The following is a 17,617-nucleotide window of genomic DNA, read 5'->3' as shown; positions in this document are numbered from 1 at the left end:
AGTTCATAGCGACCTATGCACGATGTGTCAAGGATTGACCTATCAGAGACGGCATGTGAAAGGCGGCTCGTTGCGAGCATAAAAGTTTTGGTGGCATATGACGTTGGTGGGTTTTTCGTTCTCATTTAGGACGGTTTCTTTACCGAGGACCTCCGTCGGTTTCTTGTACCAGCTGTGCTTACAATTATTTCCTGTAAAATGATGGTGAATAACGGAATGAGATTGCTGGAAAAGGGCACAGGGTAGGAATCCTCCGAGGTCAGGCTGGGACAAGTTGGCTCATGTGAGACATTGAAGCTTGGTTGAGCTACCCTGGATTGAATCATCTGGGGCACGCATGTCGTGTCACATAATGAACTGCCTCATCGGCCGCAGCTGAATGAGATTGTGAATGAAACGTAGAAGTTAGACTAGTAACTCTTTTGAGCATGATCTTCGTATCAAGCTGACCAAACAGAGTGAAGGTAATCTGTATTAAAACTCCTTGCCTGCTTCCATTTCTCTGTCGATAAGACTCCTAGGCATTCGTAAATCCAGCAATCATTCTTCATTGATCATTATCGTTATCTTTGTGAGTCCACTTGGTTATCTTGTCCTCGTCTTGGCTTCCAACTAACAACACTTATAGACGCCGTTGCCCAGCATGACTACTGACCGCATCACTTCCGTTGCTCCCCCACGTAACCCGACGCCACCAAAAGAAGCTTGGGACACTTCTAAAGAAACCTCGTTCAGACTCCCCGACGGCGAAACCAATATCTGGATTGCCAATACTGGTCATGGCGATGGAAATGACTACCTCGTTGGATCTGGCGACACAACATTGGCGCGATGGTCAATGGATGGTCGAGAGACCAGAATATCGCCAGCCATGGTCAATGACAACAGAGCTCAATTCGGTCCTGTCTTTGAGCTGGAGATCTTGAACTCTGACGTCGCTGATCCTCGTTCGCCTTTTGCATCTCACGGTAGGCAGCAAGACCTCGCATTGACCTGGGCGTCTGTCTACGCTCTGTGGCTGCACCCAGATCACAGGGACGATGACTTGATAGCCATCTCGGTCGACAGTCAAAGAATTGGCGAATACATCAAGTGCACTGGCTTAGGTGTGCTATCGCCATTTTCACCTACTACAACTCCCCGAGAGACCATTTACTGGCTCTCTCACGATGCATTCTGGCAAGGCGCTGGAGCACCAGACTCACAGCACTGGCTTCAATCACGACCTGAAGTGACATCATTCCCAGGCTTCAATGGCACAATGGGTGTCTTCGCAAACCAATTGGGCTTCACACGCAAGGGAAACGTCTGCACCGTTCATCCCGTTCGACCTCCCAAGCCCAAGCCAGGCACTGTCATCTACTCCCGCTTCATCGTCGAGCTTGGTCAGCAGTTACAAATCCGACACATCGACGCATCCAATCCCGTCCACTTCGAGACCTACAAGCGATGGCAAAACTCAGACCGAGTCAACAAGGCATGGAAAGAGCGTGGACCAGACGAGCATCATCGAGCATACCTTGCCAAGCAATTAGAAGACCCCCATACCATGTCATGTGTGTTTGAGTGGGACGGAGAACTCGCAGGCTACACCGAGATTGGATGGGTCATGGAGGACAACGCAGCGTGCTTCTTTGGGTCCAATTGCAACATCACAGTGGGCGAGCACGACCAAAACTCACACATCATAGTGGGAGAAGAGCGTTTCCGTGGCGGCAAACGGTATCAGGCTGTCGCCACGTCGATCAAGCACTGCTGTTTCCTGCGCGATCCTCGCACTAAGCAGGTGATAGCTGAGCCCGAATACGATCTTAACCACGTTCAGATCCAGGACAGATTTTTGCCGCAGGAGAGGAAGAAGCGTTTCCACCTGCCGCACAAGACGGCCATGCTGTTCGCCCTGCAGCGTGAGCGATTTTTCCAGGAGGCGCATTTTGTCTAAAACGGGGGGCGCTTTAGTTCCATTAGCATGGTAGATCGACAGACCGGACCCTGAAAAATTTGAGACATTCTTTTTTGCAATTGTAATTTCCATGACGTAACTTCGTATAGACCGTGATGAGCAAGAATTATCTGATGCAGCTATTGCGATTGTGGCTAAGATCTTCGGAAAAATAACGTAAAACTTGCTAGGAGTTGGCTGCATTGAGTCCCCGGGGCTAACCGAGCTTATTTTTGTTTGCACTGTAGGTAACCGTAATCTTATCAGATCATCAGCCCCCCACTGCGTTACGCTGGCCGAGATGAATTATGGGTGTCAGCAGGGATCGGACGTTTCACCGAATATGGACACTGTAACTACCTACCATTTTTGGCTCCATACGCCATGACACACTGTGCTGGAGGAAAGTTTCTAGCTTCATTGAGGTGGGCATCGTCATCAGTGTGCTTGAGTGCCGTGCTAAGATTGCCGAGCGATAACGGCCGACGTAATTTGGTGGTTTGCGACAGAGACCCTGTGTCTATTGATGATCTGGTAAACACCACGGCAGAGTATCACGAACTACCGTACAGCTGTTACACGGTGTAAGACAAGGATACTATCAACACCATGGATAACGCAATGTCTATGACACGGCCCCCTGTTACGCAGCTTCGGCCACTGCATACTCAACAACAATCGATAGAGGCATCTCAGCCAATCAGCTGGACCAGCTCTGTCGAGCCAAGACCTGATGAAGAAACCGCCATCAAGGCATTTGTGAAGCTTGTATCTCATCTTGTCGTTCTTGATGAAGAGGAGAATTTTTGTATTCAAGATACTAAGCGAGGTGGTTTCATCTTGGCTCAGTATTCGAGTTCTGAGAGAAACGAGCTTGGTAGCTTCCGTTTCGTTAACCCTGAGAATCATCAAGATATTCCATCTGATTTCTCTATTGGTGAAGGCAAGGTGAGTGAAAATGCTAGTTCATTAAGTCAGGGGTTCATTTGTATGCTGATGTTCTCGATAGATCCTTCAACTTCACTTTGAAGAACACGAAGTTCAACTCAAGACGGATGCCAGTATCATCCCTGAGGCTGCCCTGGGGGCTCTTGGCTGCATGTTAGATGACATTATCACTGAGTTGCACCGAGGGCATCACGTAAGCCCTGAATGGACTCAGCCGTCTGTCCTCAACTTTCCCCCACGATCTGAGCCCCTGTCCCTCTCTCTTGAAGACGTGACTTCAAACGACAATGGTGTGAAGAGTTCACTTCTGCACCGATGTTTTGAGAGGCGTGCGGCAGAGAGACCTGAGAGCATTGCTATCGACTATCTAACGGACCTCGAAAGTGGCAGTCGCGTGACTTTTACGTATCGTCAGGTCGCAAACGCAGCGACAGCATTGGCAGTCAAGGTTGTGAAGGCCTGTGAGGAGTCAACGCAGGCTCTCAAGACAGTCGCAGTACTCATCGGACCATGTCCAGAACTCTACATCTCGTATCTGGCAGCTCTGAAGGCGGGAGTAGCCTTCTGTCCCATCGCCGTGGATGCGCCTAGAGAGAGGAAGGAGGCTTTGATGGCAGACCTGAAGCCATCTGCATTGCTTACAACAACGTCCTTGCTGAAATTAGAGTCGTCCTCTTTTATCGATTCCTCGTCAGAGACTATCGACGTCACTCCCTTCCTCCAGGCTTGCGATACTGAACCAGAGCAACAGCCAACACCTGCAACAATGAGCGCGGACGACTTGGCCTACATCTTGTACACATCAGGAACAACTGGATTGCCCAAAGGAGTAGCCGTCAGTCATCTCTCGGCCTCATGCACCATCTCTGCCCTAAGCGCCCACTACCGTTTTCCCCAACCATCTCCTACATCCAAACCTGTCCGGTGGTTTCAAGGCGCTGCACCTACCTTTGACATCTCCCTATTCGAGATCTTTTGGACTCTTAGTACTGGCTCAACGCTCTGCTGTGCGCCTCGAGAGTTCACTCTACAAAACATCGACAAGGTTGTTACTACTCTGGAGGCTGATATCACCAACATCACGCCTAGCTTCGCCAACTTGCTCGATCCCTCATCAATCAGTGGGCTTATGGTCGGTGGTGAGACCTTGAATGCTCGGCTTCTCCAGAACTTTGCTCCCTATAACCCGACAGTGAAGGAGGAACCTGGCAAAGCACCCCGAGGTATCTACAACGGATACGGACCTACCGAGGCGGCTATTTACTGTATTGCGCAAGCTCATGTGCCTGAAGGCCAGCGCGGATCCGTCATCGGAACACCGTTAGCAACTTGTGGCGTTCTTATTGTTCAGCCCCTGCCAATTCCTCAAACTGGCGAGAGCCTCAAGCCCGTCCCCATGGGTGCAGTAGGCGAACTCGTCATCACTGGACCTCAAGTTAGCAATGTGGGCTACCTGAATCGCCCAGACGAAACAGCCACGGCATTCCGAGATGACTCTCGATGGGGCCGCGTCTACAAGACTGGTGACAGGGCCAGAATTGTCTGGGACAAGGGCGGCTCTCCCATGGTCGAATTCCTAGGCAGACTCTCTGATGATCAAGTCAAGCTCAGTGGACGACGTGTTGAGTTGGGTGAGATTGAGAGTGTTCTGGCCAGCAAGGTCTCTGGTGTCAAGGAGACTCTATCCTGCGTGTGGAAGCAGGGTGCAGAGGCAGGTTCAGAGAAGGTCGTGAGTCTGATCGTCGTTGATCCAAGTGAGAACTTCGAGACTGTACACCAGGAGTGCTTGGAGGCGTCTCAGCATCATCTTCCCGACTACATGAGACCTTTCAAGATTTTACAAGTCGACGCACTTCCGAGATCTGCTTCTGGCAAGGCAGATCGCAAAGCAGCTTTGGCACTGGTCAATGAGATGCTGAATACTGACCTTGATGGCCAAGTGCCTACCCACCATGACCTGTCTCAGAGCATTGAGCCTCTAGCGGATCCCCAGGATGCTGAGCTTGAGCAGGAGCTCATCTCAATCGTGAACAATGTTCTCAGCGACTCCTCAACTTCAGGCCCTGCCATCACAGAAAAGACACTCCTCGTCGCAGCCGGCATTGACAGTCTCCGTGCAATGAGGATCTTGCGAGACATCAGGAAGCGATGGCCAGCATCCCGGAACCCTCAACTTGAACCCTCACTGGCACTTCTCCTCGACAACAGCGCGACAATCCGTTCGATCTTCTTCCCTAGCAGTCAAGACATTGATGCTTCAGCCACGAAAGCTAGCAAGCAAGCCAGAACAAAGGCTCAACTTGAGGCATTCTCCACGAAGCATACATCGGAGGTCCTGGACAAACTCAACCTCGCCAAGCCCGAAATTGAGATGATTCTGCCCGCAACTAGCACCCAGAGTCAATTGGCTGTGAGCTTTGCCATGGACAAGCGCAATTACATCAGCCATACCATGCTCAGACTCAAGCCAGATGTCTCTGTACCAGCTCTCAGGGACGCCATTGAGGTGACGATGTCGAGACAGCCCATCTATCGAACGGCAATGCTTCCCTGTGACGACGCTCTTTCCCCGTTCCTCCAAGTTGTTTTGACACCAGACGCATGGCAGAGATCAAGCGACAACTCTGATCGGATTGCTCTCAGGAGAGCCAGCGCTGATAGTATTTCTGGCGACGCGCAAACCTGGCTAGACCTGGCGGAGGAGGATCTCAGCTTCGAGTCGCATAGACTGTACCATGTACAGATCATTGATCCCGAGGAGGCTGACACTAGTGCTCTTTTGATCATCAGCACTGCTCACTGCATCTGCGATGGTCCTTCACTTGAAGTGCTGATGGCAGACATCACTCGTCAATACGCCGGTTTTGGACCACTTCCACGTCAAGGAATCTACGATGCCGTTTTTGAATGGGCATGCAACGTCAACCCAGAGACAGACCAACTGTGGCAGAAGGCTCTGGAAGGATGGGAGACTGAGCCACTCGGAGCCATCAGTGGTAACAACGTCAAGCCGAATTCAACCAAGACTCGTCAACATGCCATGGTACAACACACCAGTCCGATTCCTTGGGAGCTTCTCGAGAGTAAGAGCAGGGCACTGGGAGGCTCTCCGCTCACGATTCTCCAAGCGTCTTGGGCCATGCTTCTACACATCCTCTCCGAGGCAGACACAGATGACGTGACCTTTGGCAGCGTTCTTTCAGGTCACGATCAATTTGTCCACGGCCCAACATTTTCTGTTGTGCCTTGTCGAGTTGGCTTGCCCGAAGTGCAGACTCTCAAACAGCTCGTCAGCAGCCTGATGGACCATTCCAGATTTGCCCAGAGTCACAGGCATACATCCTTTGGCGTCTTCAAGACACTCCCATACAACACTGCACTGGCCTTGCAATCATACCCCCAACCCGAAGATGATGGATCAGACAAGGCACCTTTGCTCTGGACTGAGATCTCAAATCCGGCTATACGTTACGACTTTGCCATGTTTGCTGAGGTCTTCCCCACGAACCCGAACTCGCCTGACAGGAATGGAAGATTCGATGATGTCGTGTTCAAGTTGACGTATCGCGACGAGACATTCTCAGACACTTCTGCAACATGCATCATCAAGCAGTTTGCGGCACTCACCGAGACTATCCTGGCGTCACTACCTGACAACCTGGTACAGAGTCTACCTGCGTGCATTGGCAGAGACCTATTGTCTGCTGAGGGGACGATCCCCGTTGTAGAAGAAGGATTGGACGACGCAAATAGAGAAACTCGCGACAGAGCTCAACTTCTGCATGCTCAGTTCGAGGATCAAGCTGCATCGACTCCCGATCTTCTTGCACTGAGCTTCTACTCTTCACTCGACTCCGCTCCCGTCGAGATGAGCTACGCAGAGCTTGATGCTAGAGCCAACGGTCTGGCAAACATATTGCGCGAGCAAGACATTGACATCATTCCCATCTGCATGGAACGCAGTATCGAGCTCTATGTAGCTGTCCTGGCCATTCTAAAGGCTGGGTCTGCATGGTGTCCTATTGACACAACGTCTCCAGTACAACGTCGAACGTCTCTCATCGCTCGAGCGCAGAGCAAAGTGCTGCTGACGACTAGCGAGTCATTACCTCTGGTGGAACCTTGCCTCGCTCAAGACGCACTTAAAGACGTTCAAGTCATCCTTGTTGATAAGTACAACGACCACCAGACATCGGTCCGTGCTAGGCCACGTGAAAGCGTTGCTAAGATCACTGGGCAAGATTTGGCATATCTTCTATGGACTTCCGGAACCACAGGTGAGCCCAAGGGTGTCATGATTCAGCACAGCGCTGCTGCTCAAGCGATGCGCGACCTGCAAGTCCTCGTCGAGCACGACGATCGTGAGCAGGTTCGCACCTTGCAACTCTCCGCTTACAGCTTCGATGTCTTTGTACAAGACCTGTTCTATACCTGGGGCTTGGCGGGAAGTGTCATCAGCGGTACACGAGAGCTAGTCTTGGGCACATTCACCGAGTTCATCTGGAAGTCTCGCCCAACTCACGCTCATCTGACACCTTCGTTTGGAGCCAGTATTGCAGTTCAGGAACTCAAGGGTTCAACTCTTCAATACGTCACGTTTATTGGCGAAAAGCTGACTGAGGACGTCGCCGAGGCTTGGGCGCATCCCGATATCACGACTCGCGCATACAACACGTATGGGCCAGCTGAGAACGCTGTCGTCTCTACGATGCGACAGTTCTTTGGCAAGATCGAGACACGGCTAAAGCTGCCAATGTTGGCTTTCCTCTGGATCACTGCACGGCCTACGCTGTTCGCGAGGTTGAGAACTCACAAGGCACCAAGCGATGGGAGCTTGTTCCTCGGTACGGAGTTGGTGAGCTTGCTCTGGGCGGTGCACAAGTCGGCAAAGGCTACCTGGCAAACGAAGCCAAGACTACCAAGGCATTCATCCAGGGCGGTCCAGGCATCGACGAGCGCATCTATCTCACTGGAGATCTCGTGCGATTGAACGACCATGGCTTTGAGTTCCTGGGTCGAAACGACGATCTCGTCAAGATCACTGGCATTCGCATTGAACTCAGTGAGATCAGCGCAGCGTGCGCAAGCTTGAAGGATGATGACGCTGCGGTTGAACACGTCGAGACACTGTATCTCCAGCGTCCAGGTGCACCCGCTGGCAATAACAACAAAGTCGTCGTCACGTTTGTCTCGGTCAAGACTGGTGATGTTGACACTGCAAATATCAGATCCCAGGTGTTCAAGAGGGCCAAAGATCTCTTACCTGCTTACATGGTGCCTGGCCACGTTGTTGTTCTGGATACGACCATGCCGAGGACTGCCTCTAACAAGGTTGATCGCAAGGCGCTGCAGGCTATTTACGCGGAGTCGGATCTCAATGTGTTGGCTGGGAGAGATGACTCGACACAGGCTCAAGGACAGAGTCACCAAGCCAAGCAGCAGTGGACGAAGGATCAGCTTTCCATTCTCCAGACAATCGCCGGACACTTCAACATCCCAATGGAGAACCTCTCCCCGGATGACAGTTTGGCGGGGCTTGGTCTCAGCTCACTGCAAGTTACGAAGCTTGCTTGGCTTCTGAGGCGAGAGCTCAAGTGCCAAGTTGGAGTCCTGGATCTCATGAGATGTGAGTCTCTGGGAGAGCTGGTCGATGTCACGCTTAGTCGGATGCCAAAGAAGGCCGAGGAAGTTGAGCTACCAGCCCAAGCAGGCGACACAGAAACATCATGGCTTGCATCTATCAAGAAGGCACTTACTGATAACATCAAGGGTGGCATGCGACCCTCCGATACGCAGTACATCCTACCCGCGACACCCATGCAAGAGTCCCTGATCGTCGAGACTATGCTCGAGCCACAAGCTTACTGGGCCCATCGCGTGTTTGATCTCAGCCACTTAGACGACGTCGATGAACGCCAGTTGAAGAGAGCTTGGACTGCTGCAGCCAAGCGCTTCGACATCCTCCGAACTGTCTTTGTCCCCTTGACACAACTCGACGTAGATGGCACCGACAACACAGTGTCCTGGGCTCGTGAGAAGGGTGTTCACTCTACGATTCTCCAGTTGATTCGAGAAACGCCAAGTTTGCACTGGTCCCAGATTCGATCTGAGGAAGATCAAAGTCTCAGTGAACTGGCTAAGAAGTTGCAGCTTGAGTTGTCTCCAACAACCACCATTGAGGCACCGTGGGGTGTCACTTTTGTCGAAGACACCAAGACGATGATGCTCAGTATGCACCACGCCCTCTACGATGCAGTGGCATCTGATGTCTTCCTGGAGACTGTCACGAGCTTGTATCACATGGAGTCTGTCGGAGGTGTAGGCGGAGTTGTGCAGTTTGAGACTGGTCTCGGCCTAGGGCTGTTGCCGACTCCATCCAAGAGAGATGAAGCAGCTGCGCTATGGAGTCGTCGACTGGATGAGATCAGCAGGACAGCCTCTGGAGACACGTTGAATGCGCCTTTCCCTGACCTCACTCAATCTCGACAAAAACAGGTTCAGAAGATTCTGATGTCGAGGAAAGACATTCCTGCTCCATTCCTCCAATCTACTTCGGCAGTTGCACTTCCAACACTACTTCAATCCGCCTTTGGTTGCGTTCTCGCCTCATACCTCGAACTCGACGCCGTCGTACTCGGTCACACTATCTCGCAGAGAGTCCTTCACCCAGATCTCGCACGAGTTGTTGGTCCCGCAATAGCCACGCTGCCTCTCATTGTTCGCTCCAATGCTGCTTCATCCGAGGAACTCTGGAAGGAGATGGCTACCGAGTCAGCACAGATGTTTCAGAGCACACACAACCTTCATCCCGTGGATGTCAAGAAGATGCTCAATCGAGGAAGCGGGAGCAGCAATGCCCCATTCCCGGGTCTTTTTGTCTATCATCCCGCATCAGGTGAAAACCAAGCTGAAGCTAGTCAGTCCATGTTCAAGGAGATTGGACAGGCATTGTCGCTCAACGTTGAGCATCCACTTGCTCTGAACATCTTTGAGGCCAATGGAACTATCGAGCTCACTGGAGATGGACGTCGTATTTCTCAGGCACAGTTGGACCTTTTGCTCAACCAGATCCTTGCCCAAGCGCAAGTCATGACCGGGGCCCCCAAGGCTCCTTTGACTCAGCTCCAGAACAGAATGAGTAAGAGTCTTCTGTCAATCAGTGGTGAAATTTCCAGCCAAGAGACCGAAGCTGCCAATCCGACTCGAGACGTTTCCTCCCACGCATCGGAGCATCCAGATTGGATCGCCGTTGAGGAAGTCGTGTTTCAACCTTTGGATGATGACGAGGAGATTACTTCCAAGACCATTACCTATGCCCAGCTCGAGAAGCTCACCAATACCATCGCTACGAGAATAATCCAGCATGAGGCTCGTCTACAGCCTGATGATCCTGTAGCTATGTGCCTTGGTAGAGATATCAAGTCATTGGCAGTCACCTTGGCCATTTTCCGTGCTGGATTCGTGTATCTTCCCGTCGATGAGGATCTTCCACCAGCTCGCAAACAGCTCCTCATTCGAGATGCGGGTGCTAAGCTGGTGATCACAACCGAAGAACTTGTCGGTGACTTGGGACTAGACGATGCCAATGACCCTCCTCTACTGCTTCTTCCTGACACGAATGATGACGTTGATGCCATACTTTCGTGGCCTGTATCTGAGATCCCACCATCGACCGGCATTGGCGGTTATCTCCTCTACACCTCTGGCTCTACTGGCCGTCCCAAGGGTGTCCGAGTTTCCAACAGCAATCTCTGCCACTTCATCTCTGCATTCAGCACCCGATTGATTGAACACTCGCCCGCCACCGCAAGACTCGGCGGTGTTGGGAAGTACCTCAACCTGACTTCCCGCGCCTTCGATCCTCATCTGACACAGCTTTTCGTGCCCTGGCATCTTGGTCATCGGGTCGTCATCGGAAAGGACCGCACGGCTATGATGGCGAATCTGAAGGAGCTAATCAACGAGTTGAATGTCACACATTTCGGATCTGTTCCCTCGGTGTTGAGCCAATTGAGGATTCGACCTGAAGATGTTCCGTCTGTGAGAGTAGTCACTACTGGTGGAGAGAAGGCCTCGAATGAGCTCTTGAACACGTGGGCTCAGGTCCAAGGGCCACAATTGGCTGATGATCAAGCCGTTCTCTTCAATTTCTACGGCCCTACAGAAGTCACCATTGGATGTTTGGGCCATGCTGTGCATCAAGACTCCAACGCTCGCAACCTTGGGCTTCCATTACAAGGTCTTGAAGCTATGCTTCTATGTCCCAACAGCGAGGGTGACAGTCTTATCATTGCTAGAAGAGGCCAGCCAGGTGAACTCTGCATCGCTGGTCCGCAGGTAGCAATGGGCTATCTGAACCGTCCCATTGAACAAGCCAAGAGCTTTCAGACCATTTCTCTCCCCGACGGCAGCAGCAAGAGAGTCTACCGAACAGGTGATATGATGAGGATGATGAACGACGGCTCACTCGAGTTCCTTGGCAGAGCTGATCAGCAAACCAAGATTCGCGGACAGCGACTTGAGGTGGATGAGGTCGTTGGCTTCCTAAAGCAAGTTGCAGGTGACAAGGGTGACTTTGACTTTGCAGCGACGGTTGCTTCCACGGGAGACGATAGCTCAAACCAGCAACAACAGCTGCTAGGCTTCATCGCTAGGAAGACCAGTAGTCCCAAGGTTCAGGCTGAACAGGAGGTTGAGCTACTTGAGGTCCAAGACGAGGAGTCAGCTTCACTACTCGAGATGATTGAACACGAGTGTCAAGACAAACTCCCTGCTTTCATGGTACCGACACTGGTTTGGGTTTCCAAGATCCCATACCTCGCCGCTTCTGGCAAAGTTGACACCAAGATCTTGGCGCGTTTGGCAAAGGACTTCCTAGCCACTCAGCTAGATCACGGCGGAGATGACACCAACTCGGGAGGCGTGCTTGGATCAAAGACCAGCTTGAGTGCAAAGGAGTTGAGTGTGGTTGCGGCTATAGAAGAGGCCGTCGGTGGCAGCGTCAAGGCATCGAGTACCAGCAGCATCCAGCGTCTTGGTATCGACAGTCTTTCGGCAGTGAACTTGGTCTCTCTTTTAAGAAAACGTGGCTTTTCTCAGTTGAAGATGACTCATCTCCTCTCTTCATCGTGCACAGTTGCAGATATTGCAAGACTTTCCGATGAACAAGAGAGCGGTAGCCTGTCTAACAGCACGCTTCTGTCAACACCACCCTCCACGGACGATCTACAAACCCCGACTCTGAACGTGTCAGACCTCGGCCCCCTTCCAGAAGGTCTCGACGCAGACAACATCGAAGCTGTCCTTCCTTGTCTCCCTCTCCAGTCTGCTCTCATCGCGCGCTCTCTCGTTTGGCTGAGTGCCTTCAGCGAAAGAGAGAACGCCGAGGGACATGATGTTCCATACGTAGCACAGTTCAGCTACCGTCTCAGTCGCGGCACAGACATCAACAAATGGAAGAAAACAGCTGAAGAGGTCATCGCCTCGGAAGCAATGCTCCGAACCTGCTTCCTTCAACATGAAGACGATGGCCAGATCTTCCAGGTCGTTCTTCGATCGTTGCCATCTTCTCCTCTTGGTGATCATGGGCATCCAGCCGATATCGTGTCTCAGATGAATGCACGACCTCCTATCCGACTACAAGTTTCCGACATCGAAGGAGACGAAACCACCGTGTCGCTCAAAATCCACCATGCATTATTCGACGGTGTTGCTATCAATGCGCTCAAGAACAAGCTTGAAGTGGCCTACAACAGCCAGACGTCGGCAATTACTGCAGCCAACAGCTTAGCAACCTTGTCCACCATTTCGAATCACTGCAACCTATCGAATGAGCAACTCGACGCTACAAGACGGTCCTGGCAACAACAATTGCAGGGAGTTCAACCATGTCGCGTTGGAGCCATTGACGACAACAACACGAGTGGTACCATGGCTCGTCAGACTCTTTGTCTTGGGTACACGACTTCTGAGCTCAACGCCAGACTCAAAGCTCACTCCCCAGGATCTGGAGAAACAGTATCGGCATCGTCTGCATTCCAGTTGGCTGTCGCTATATGCCTCGCCCAACTCACCAAGCAGCCATCTGTTGTCTATGGATTCATCATGTCACTCCGACCATTATTAGATGGCGTTGCCAACGATGTTGACAGCTTCATCGGCCCATGTCTCAATACACTCATTCGAGCCGCCGCCATCAACAGTCTCGATGAGACTCTGCCCCAACTGGCTCAACGTGTTCACAAGTCTCACCTTGATGTCTGCCAAGGTGCTATGCCACTCGTCAGCGTCGATAAAGTACAGCGCTGGTCTGGATCGGAGGACAAGCTTTTCGACAGTCTCTTGAGTATCAACATCGTGTCTACCGACGAACTCGGTGACGCCAAACCAGGACAAATGACCGCTCTACCTACTCGTAGCAGTAGCGACATGGCTTTGGCGTTTGATGTGGATCTTCACGCTGATGGAAAAATCATGCTGACGCTTTCTTCTGCTGGAGCATTGAATGTGGAGCAGCTTCATGATATCGGCCAAATGTTTGAGAAGGTTGTGTACAGCTGCGCTGACAAGACCGTCAGAGTGTCGGATGTTGTTACTTCGCCTCTCGCTGCAAAGGCTGTACCAGTCCAAGTCTCCAACGGCCCTCGAAGCGATAGCACCTTGACAGATGCACCAAGTTACAACAAGGCACTCGCTGACACCCAAGCTATCCTGAGTCACTTCGTCCATCTCAATCCATCTGAGCTGTCATCCAAGCCCGACTCGACGTCACTGTACCAGCTTGGTCTTGACTCCATCACCGTTCTCCCATTTATCAAGTCGATCAACAAGTCGCACAAGACCAAGTTGTCTGCGCACGCCGTGATCAAGGCACGAACCATCAAAGGCGTCGCACAGCTTTTGCAGGATGCAAAGGCCAAGTCTCCTTCCGTTGGCAGTGCCAAGTCTCATTCTAGCAGTGACCATCCCAGTAGCAAGTTGAGTGAGACTGAGCTCTATGACAGGAATCTTGAGCGTCTAGCCAAGAGTCTCATGTTCATTGCAACGCCGCTCCAAGAAGGCATGCTCAGCGCATCTCTGGCCACTGATAGTGATGCATACACGTATGTTCATGCCATCCAACTTTCTGACTATGCTCTTGCACATGACACACCTAGTCTTGACAAGTTTTTCGCTGCTATGAAAGACACCGTTCAAGCATGTGAGATCCTCAGGACCCGATTCATTTTCACTGATGATGATGAGTCGCCGTGGGTTGGTATTGTATCTCCCACTGAGCAAAGCGACCGCGTCAGCTGGGAGGTTCAACCAACAGTTCCTGGAAGATTGCATTTGCGAATCCATCATGCCCTCTATGATGCAACATCTATCAAGTCTGTCTGGAGTATTCTCCAAGAATACTACCGTCGGCGCCTCAACAATGACCTCTCTGATGGCGTCGACGAGCCGAAGCATCTGTACAGACCGTTTGCAAGGACTGTCGCCTGTTCGCAAAGGGCTTCAATTGCCTACTGGACAGATTCCGTTCGCGACTACACGTATACGCCCCTCGACTTCCCCAGTGATGATCTCAAAGCATCATCTACAGTCCATTTCAGCTTGGACACGAGTGAACTGTCGCTTCTCCAGTCGAAATGCCGGGATCTCGGCGTGACCATCAAAGCAGCACTTCAGTTGTCCTGGATCAAGGTCTTGTGCGAGTCCCTTTACAGACAAGCTGACGTCGTGTATGGAGAAGTTGTTTCGACGGATGCCGATGATGATATTGCCATCGTTGGCCCTGCGATCAACACGTTGCCCTTGAGAGTGAAACTAGGTCACTCCGACCGTTGCATCAATGTCTCAAAAGCCTTAGAGCTTGTACAGAAACAGATCGACGGTGCAAGAGGCACCAATTCAATGGCTTCACTGAGAAAGATCCAGACGCTCTGGAGATCAGGGCATGACAGGGCAGATGCACCAGCAGCCCTCTTCCAAAGTCTCTTCGTATTTGACGGAGTTCTTGGCTCTTCAAATACCAGCGATGACTCAGAGAAGCTTTTCAGGTCTGTGCAGGCTGAAGCCGCTGACGCGACTGGGCCAGTCTATGATGATTACCCTCTCATCGTGAGCTTCCATATCAGGAATAATATTCTTAACGGGAAGCTGAGGGCCAAGTTACCCCAAGAGCAGGTTGATTCACTGGGTCAGAGCCTGAATGCAGCCTTGGACCACATTCTTCATGGACTTGACGTGCCTGTAGTTGACACCAAGTACCTTAACCCAGTCAACAATACGCCGCCTCCAGAGACCAAGAGCGATCCGACGGAGCCTGATATGAATGGCTTGACTCCAACAGCCGATGCAGCATTGAAGCTTGTAGATACGGTTTTAGGAACAAGGCGAGGTGGAAAGAAGATCGGTTACAGCACAAGACTTATCAGCGTCGGCATGGACTCGATCTTGGCCATTCGACTATCGAAGCTTCTGAAGCAGCAACTTAGACTCAGTGTCAGCGTTTTTGAGATCATGAAGGGTGCTAGCGTTCGCGACATCTTCACACGCCCAGCATCTTCGCGCAAGCCAACGAGAAACGGCATCCAGCATCAACCGGAGCCTCTTCGAGAAGGTTTGAAGTCGGCGATATCCAAGACCCTTGGACAGCCAGAACATCTGATCAAGTCTATCATTCCTGCTTTGCCTGGTCAGCGTTCTCACCTTGAGCTTTGGTTGCACAACGGGAAGAGATTCTTTGAGGCCCCATGGGCTTACAGACTTCCCGACACTTTCGACCAGGAACAACTTGCGGCCTGCTGGTCTGAGCTTGTCAAAGCTCACGATGTCCTTCGAACTACCTTTGCAACTGGAACGACCTTTATGGAGCTGTACCAAGTCACTCTGTCAGAGGATTGGTCAGCCCGGTCGCGCTTCATAGCCCTGGAAGACGCATCAAAGACTGTCGAGGAGTTGATCGCGGAGCATGTGAGCCAGGAGAATGCCAAGGCATCAGACTTGAAGGAGCCTCCAGTTCGCCTCTCTTTCTTAGAAGCTGCAGATGGTAAAGCGGTTGTCTTGAGACTCCATCATGCACTTTATGACGCATGGAGTATCAAGATGATTGAACAGGACCTCAACGATCTTCTCCACGAGGGCAAGATCCAAGAGGCTCGCCAGTCACTGGAGCAAGCTGTCCATAGTATCAGAGGAATCAGACAACCAGACGCCGAGGAAGCATACTGGAGGCGTCATCTTTCCGGTGCTCAAGAAACAGTATTAGGTCACAACGCTGAGCATACTGTTCTATCAGCGCATGGCCCGCAGTTCAAGACGAGCTCCAACATTGCCCCTCAGAATAGCACCAAGTCACTGTTGCAGAAGAGTAGCTCAGAGGTCTCTGCAGCTCTCATTCTCTCCTACGCAAGGACACTGCGGCACTTCACTCAACAAACCAAGCCTACCTTTGGTCTCAATCATGCTTCTCGATCTCTTTCGTCACCTGATGGGATGCAAACCCTTGATCTGACTGCTGCGAGTATCCCAACTCTTTCTGTGACGCCATTCACTGTTGACTTGGAGTCGTCGGCTGAAGACCTACTCGGCTTCATCCAGGACCATCTCGCGCAACTCAATTGCTTCAGCCAGGCAGATGGTGTTCGGAAGCTGGGTCCCAAGTTCAATTCGCACTTGAACATCATCCACCGCCGCGATCATGCAGCATCTCAGAACGGGAGCTCCACGGACAGGCCGAAAGCTTTGGAGAGGTATAGGCTCCCTGAGACACTCGCCTCTGGATACTTCACTGCTACAGAGCCATCATCTACGGTTTCCACCATTGATGGACTTGACACGGCCTATTTGTCCAATCATCATTTCTTTTTCAATGTGATTATGGGCGAAAATGGTAGTCTTACTGTGTCTGCGAGTGGCGATGAATCACTGTTTGACGGAGACTGCGCCAAGGTTGCTCCTTTGGTGGATTATTTTCTTGCTGAGCTTTCCAAAGTTTCAGCGCGCGAGGGTTGATTAATGATGCGATTTCCATGTACATATCTTCGATGTAATTTTATTTCTTTATTTCTCTCAATATCTAGATCACTTGTTTGTTCACATCAGAGCACAGCTTTTCCAACACAATTATTATCGTCATACCCTGTACCTGACGCGTTCAAGAACGCGTTAACACGCTCACCGCTCCAGCGGAAGAAGCTGACATAATGCCAACCGACAGCCTAATTGGCCATACTGCTAACCGCTCAGCCGGTTATTCACGGTACATTTCCCCACACTCACCAGACACGAATTCGGTAGTCGGAGGCTCATGCTCCGCGTCGATCATCGTATTCATCCCCAGGCGCGATCCGAATACCGCATCAATTACTCTTAAGCTTTAAAGTCTCATGATCATACCCCAGACATGATCTGGTCTATTGTGGGGAGTCAAGGATGTTGTTATTAGGCTGTAATTGAAGGGTCACTTGGCATCTAGAATTCATGGCTCTTAGTTCAGCTAGCCTCGACTCTCATGGCGTTGAGTCGAGGCCATTATCCAGGAAATTGCCATTTATTGATAGATGATAACAAGACTGTTACTTTTAGAATGGCAAAATGGCTCTTGTGTAATGCAGGTACACACGTTGATGAATAGAAAATTCGTTGTTTCGCATCAACTTGACGTGTATTTGAGCATATATCCAAGCCTTGCACTCCTTTGCTAGGTCTTGGCTGACATTAAACATAGTCAATTTCCTT

The 17,617-nt window shown here is 51.3% G+C and overlaps 2 protein-coding genes across 2 annotated transcripts; both read left to right on the top strand.

Moving 5' to 3' along the window:
- The first annotated feature begins 514 nt into the window (after positions 1–514).
- Positions 515–2,020, top strand: FOIG_10602 (uncharacterized protein). The gene is made up of 2 exons (XM_031210955.1): positions 515–571; positions 629–2,020. The coding sequence occupies exon 2, from the start codon at positions 644–646 to the stop codon at positions 1,940–1,942; it is 1,299 nt and encodes a 432-aa protein (XP_031059666.1). The 5' UTR covers positions 515–571; positions 629–643; the 3' UTR covers positions 1,943–2,020.
- A 531-nt stretch (positions 2,021–2,551) lies between these two features.
- Positions 2,552–16,998, top strand: FOIG_10601 (uncharacterized protein; the record flags this gene model as incomplete). The annotated part of the gene is made up of 3 exons (XM_031210954.1): positions 2,552–2,890; positions 2,952–7,734; positions 7,782–16,998. The coding sequence occupies 3 exons, from the start codon at positions 2,552–2,554 to the stop codon at positions 16,889–16,891; spliced, it is 14,232 nt and encodes a 4,743-aa protein (XP_031059665.1). The 3' UTR covers positions 16,892–16,998.
- Between the last annotated feature and the right edge of the window lie 619 nt (positions 16,999–17,617).

Source organism: Fusarium odoratissimum, assembly GCF_000260195.1.
Source record: "Fusarium odoratissimum NRRL 54006 unplaced genomic scaffold supercont1.18, whole genome shotgun sequence".
NCBI classification, from domain to species: Eukaryota; Fungi; Ascomycota; class Sordariomycetes; order Hypocreales; family Nectriaceae; genus Fusarium; species Fusarium odoratissimum.
This window is presented reverse-complemented; position numbering and strand designations above follow the sequence as displayed.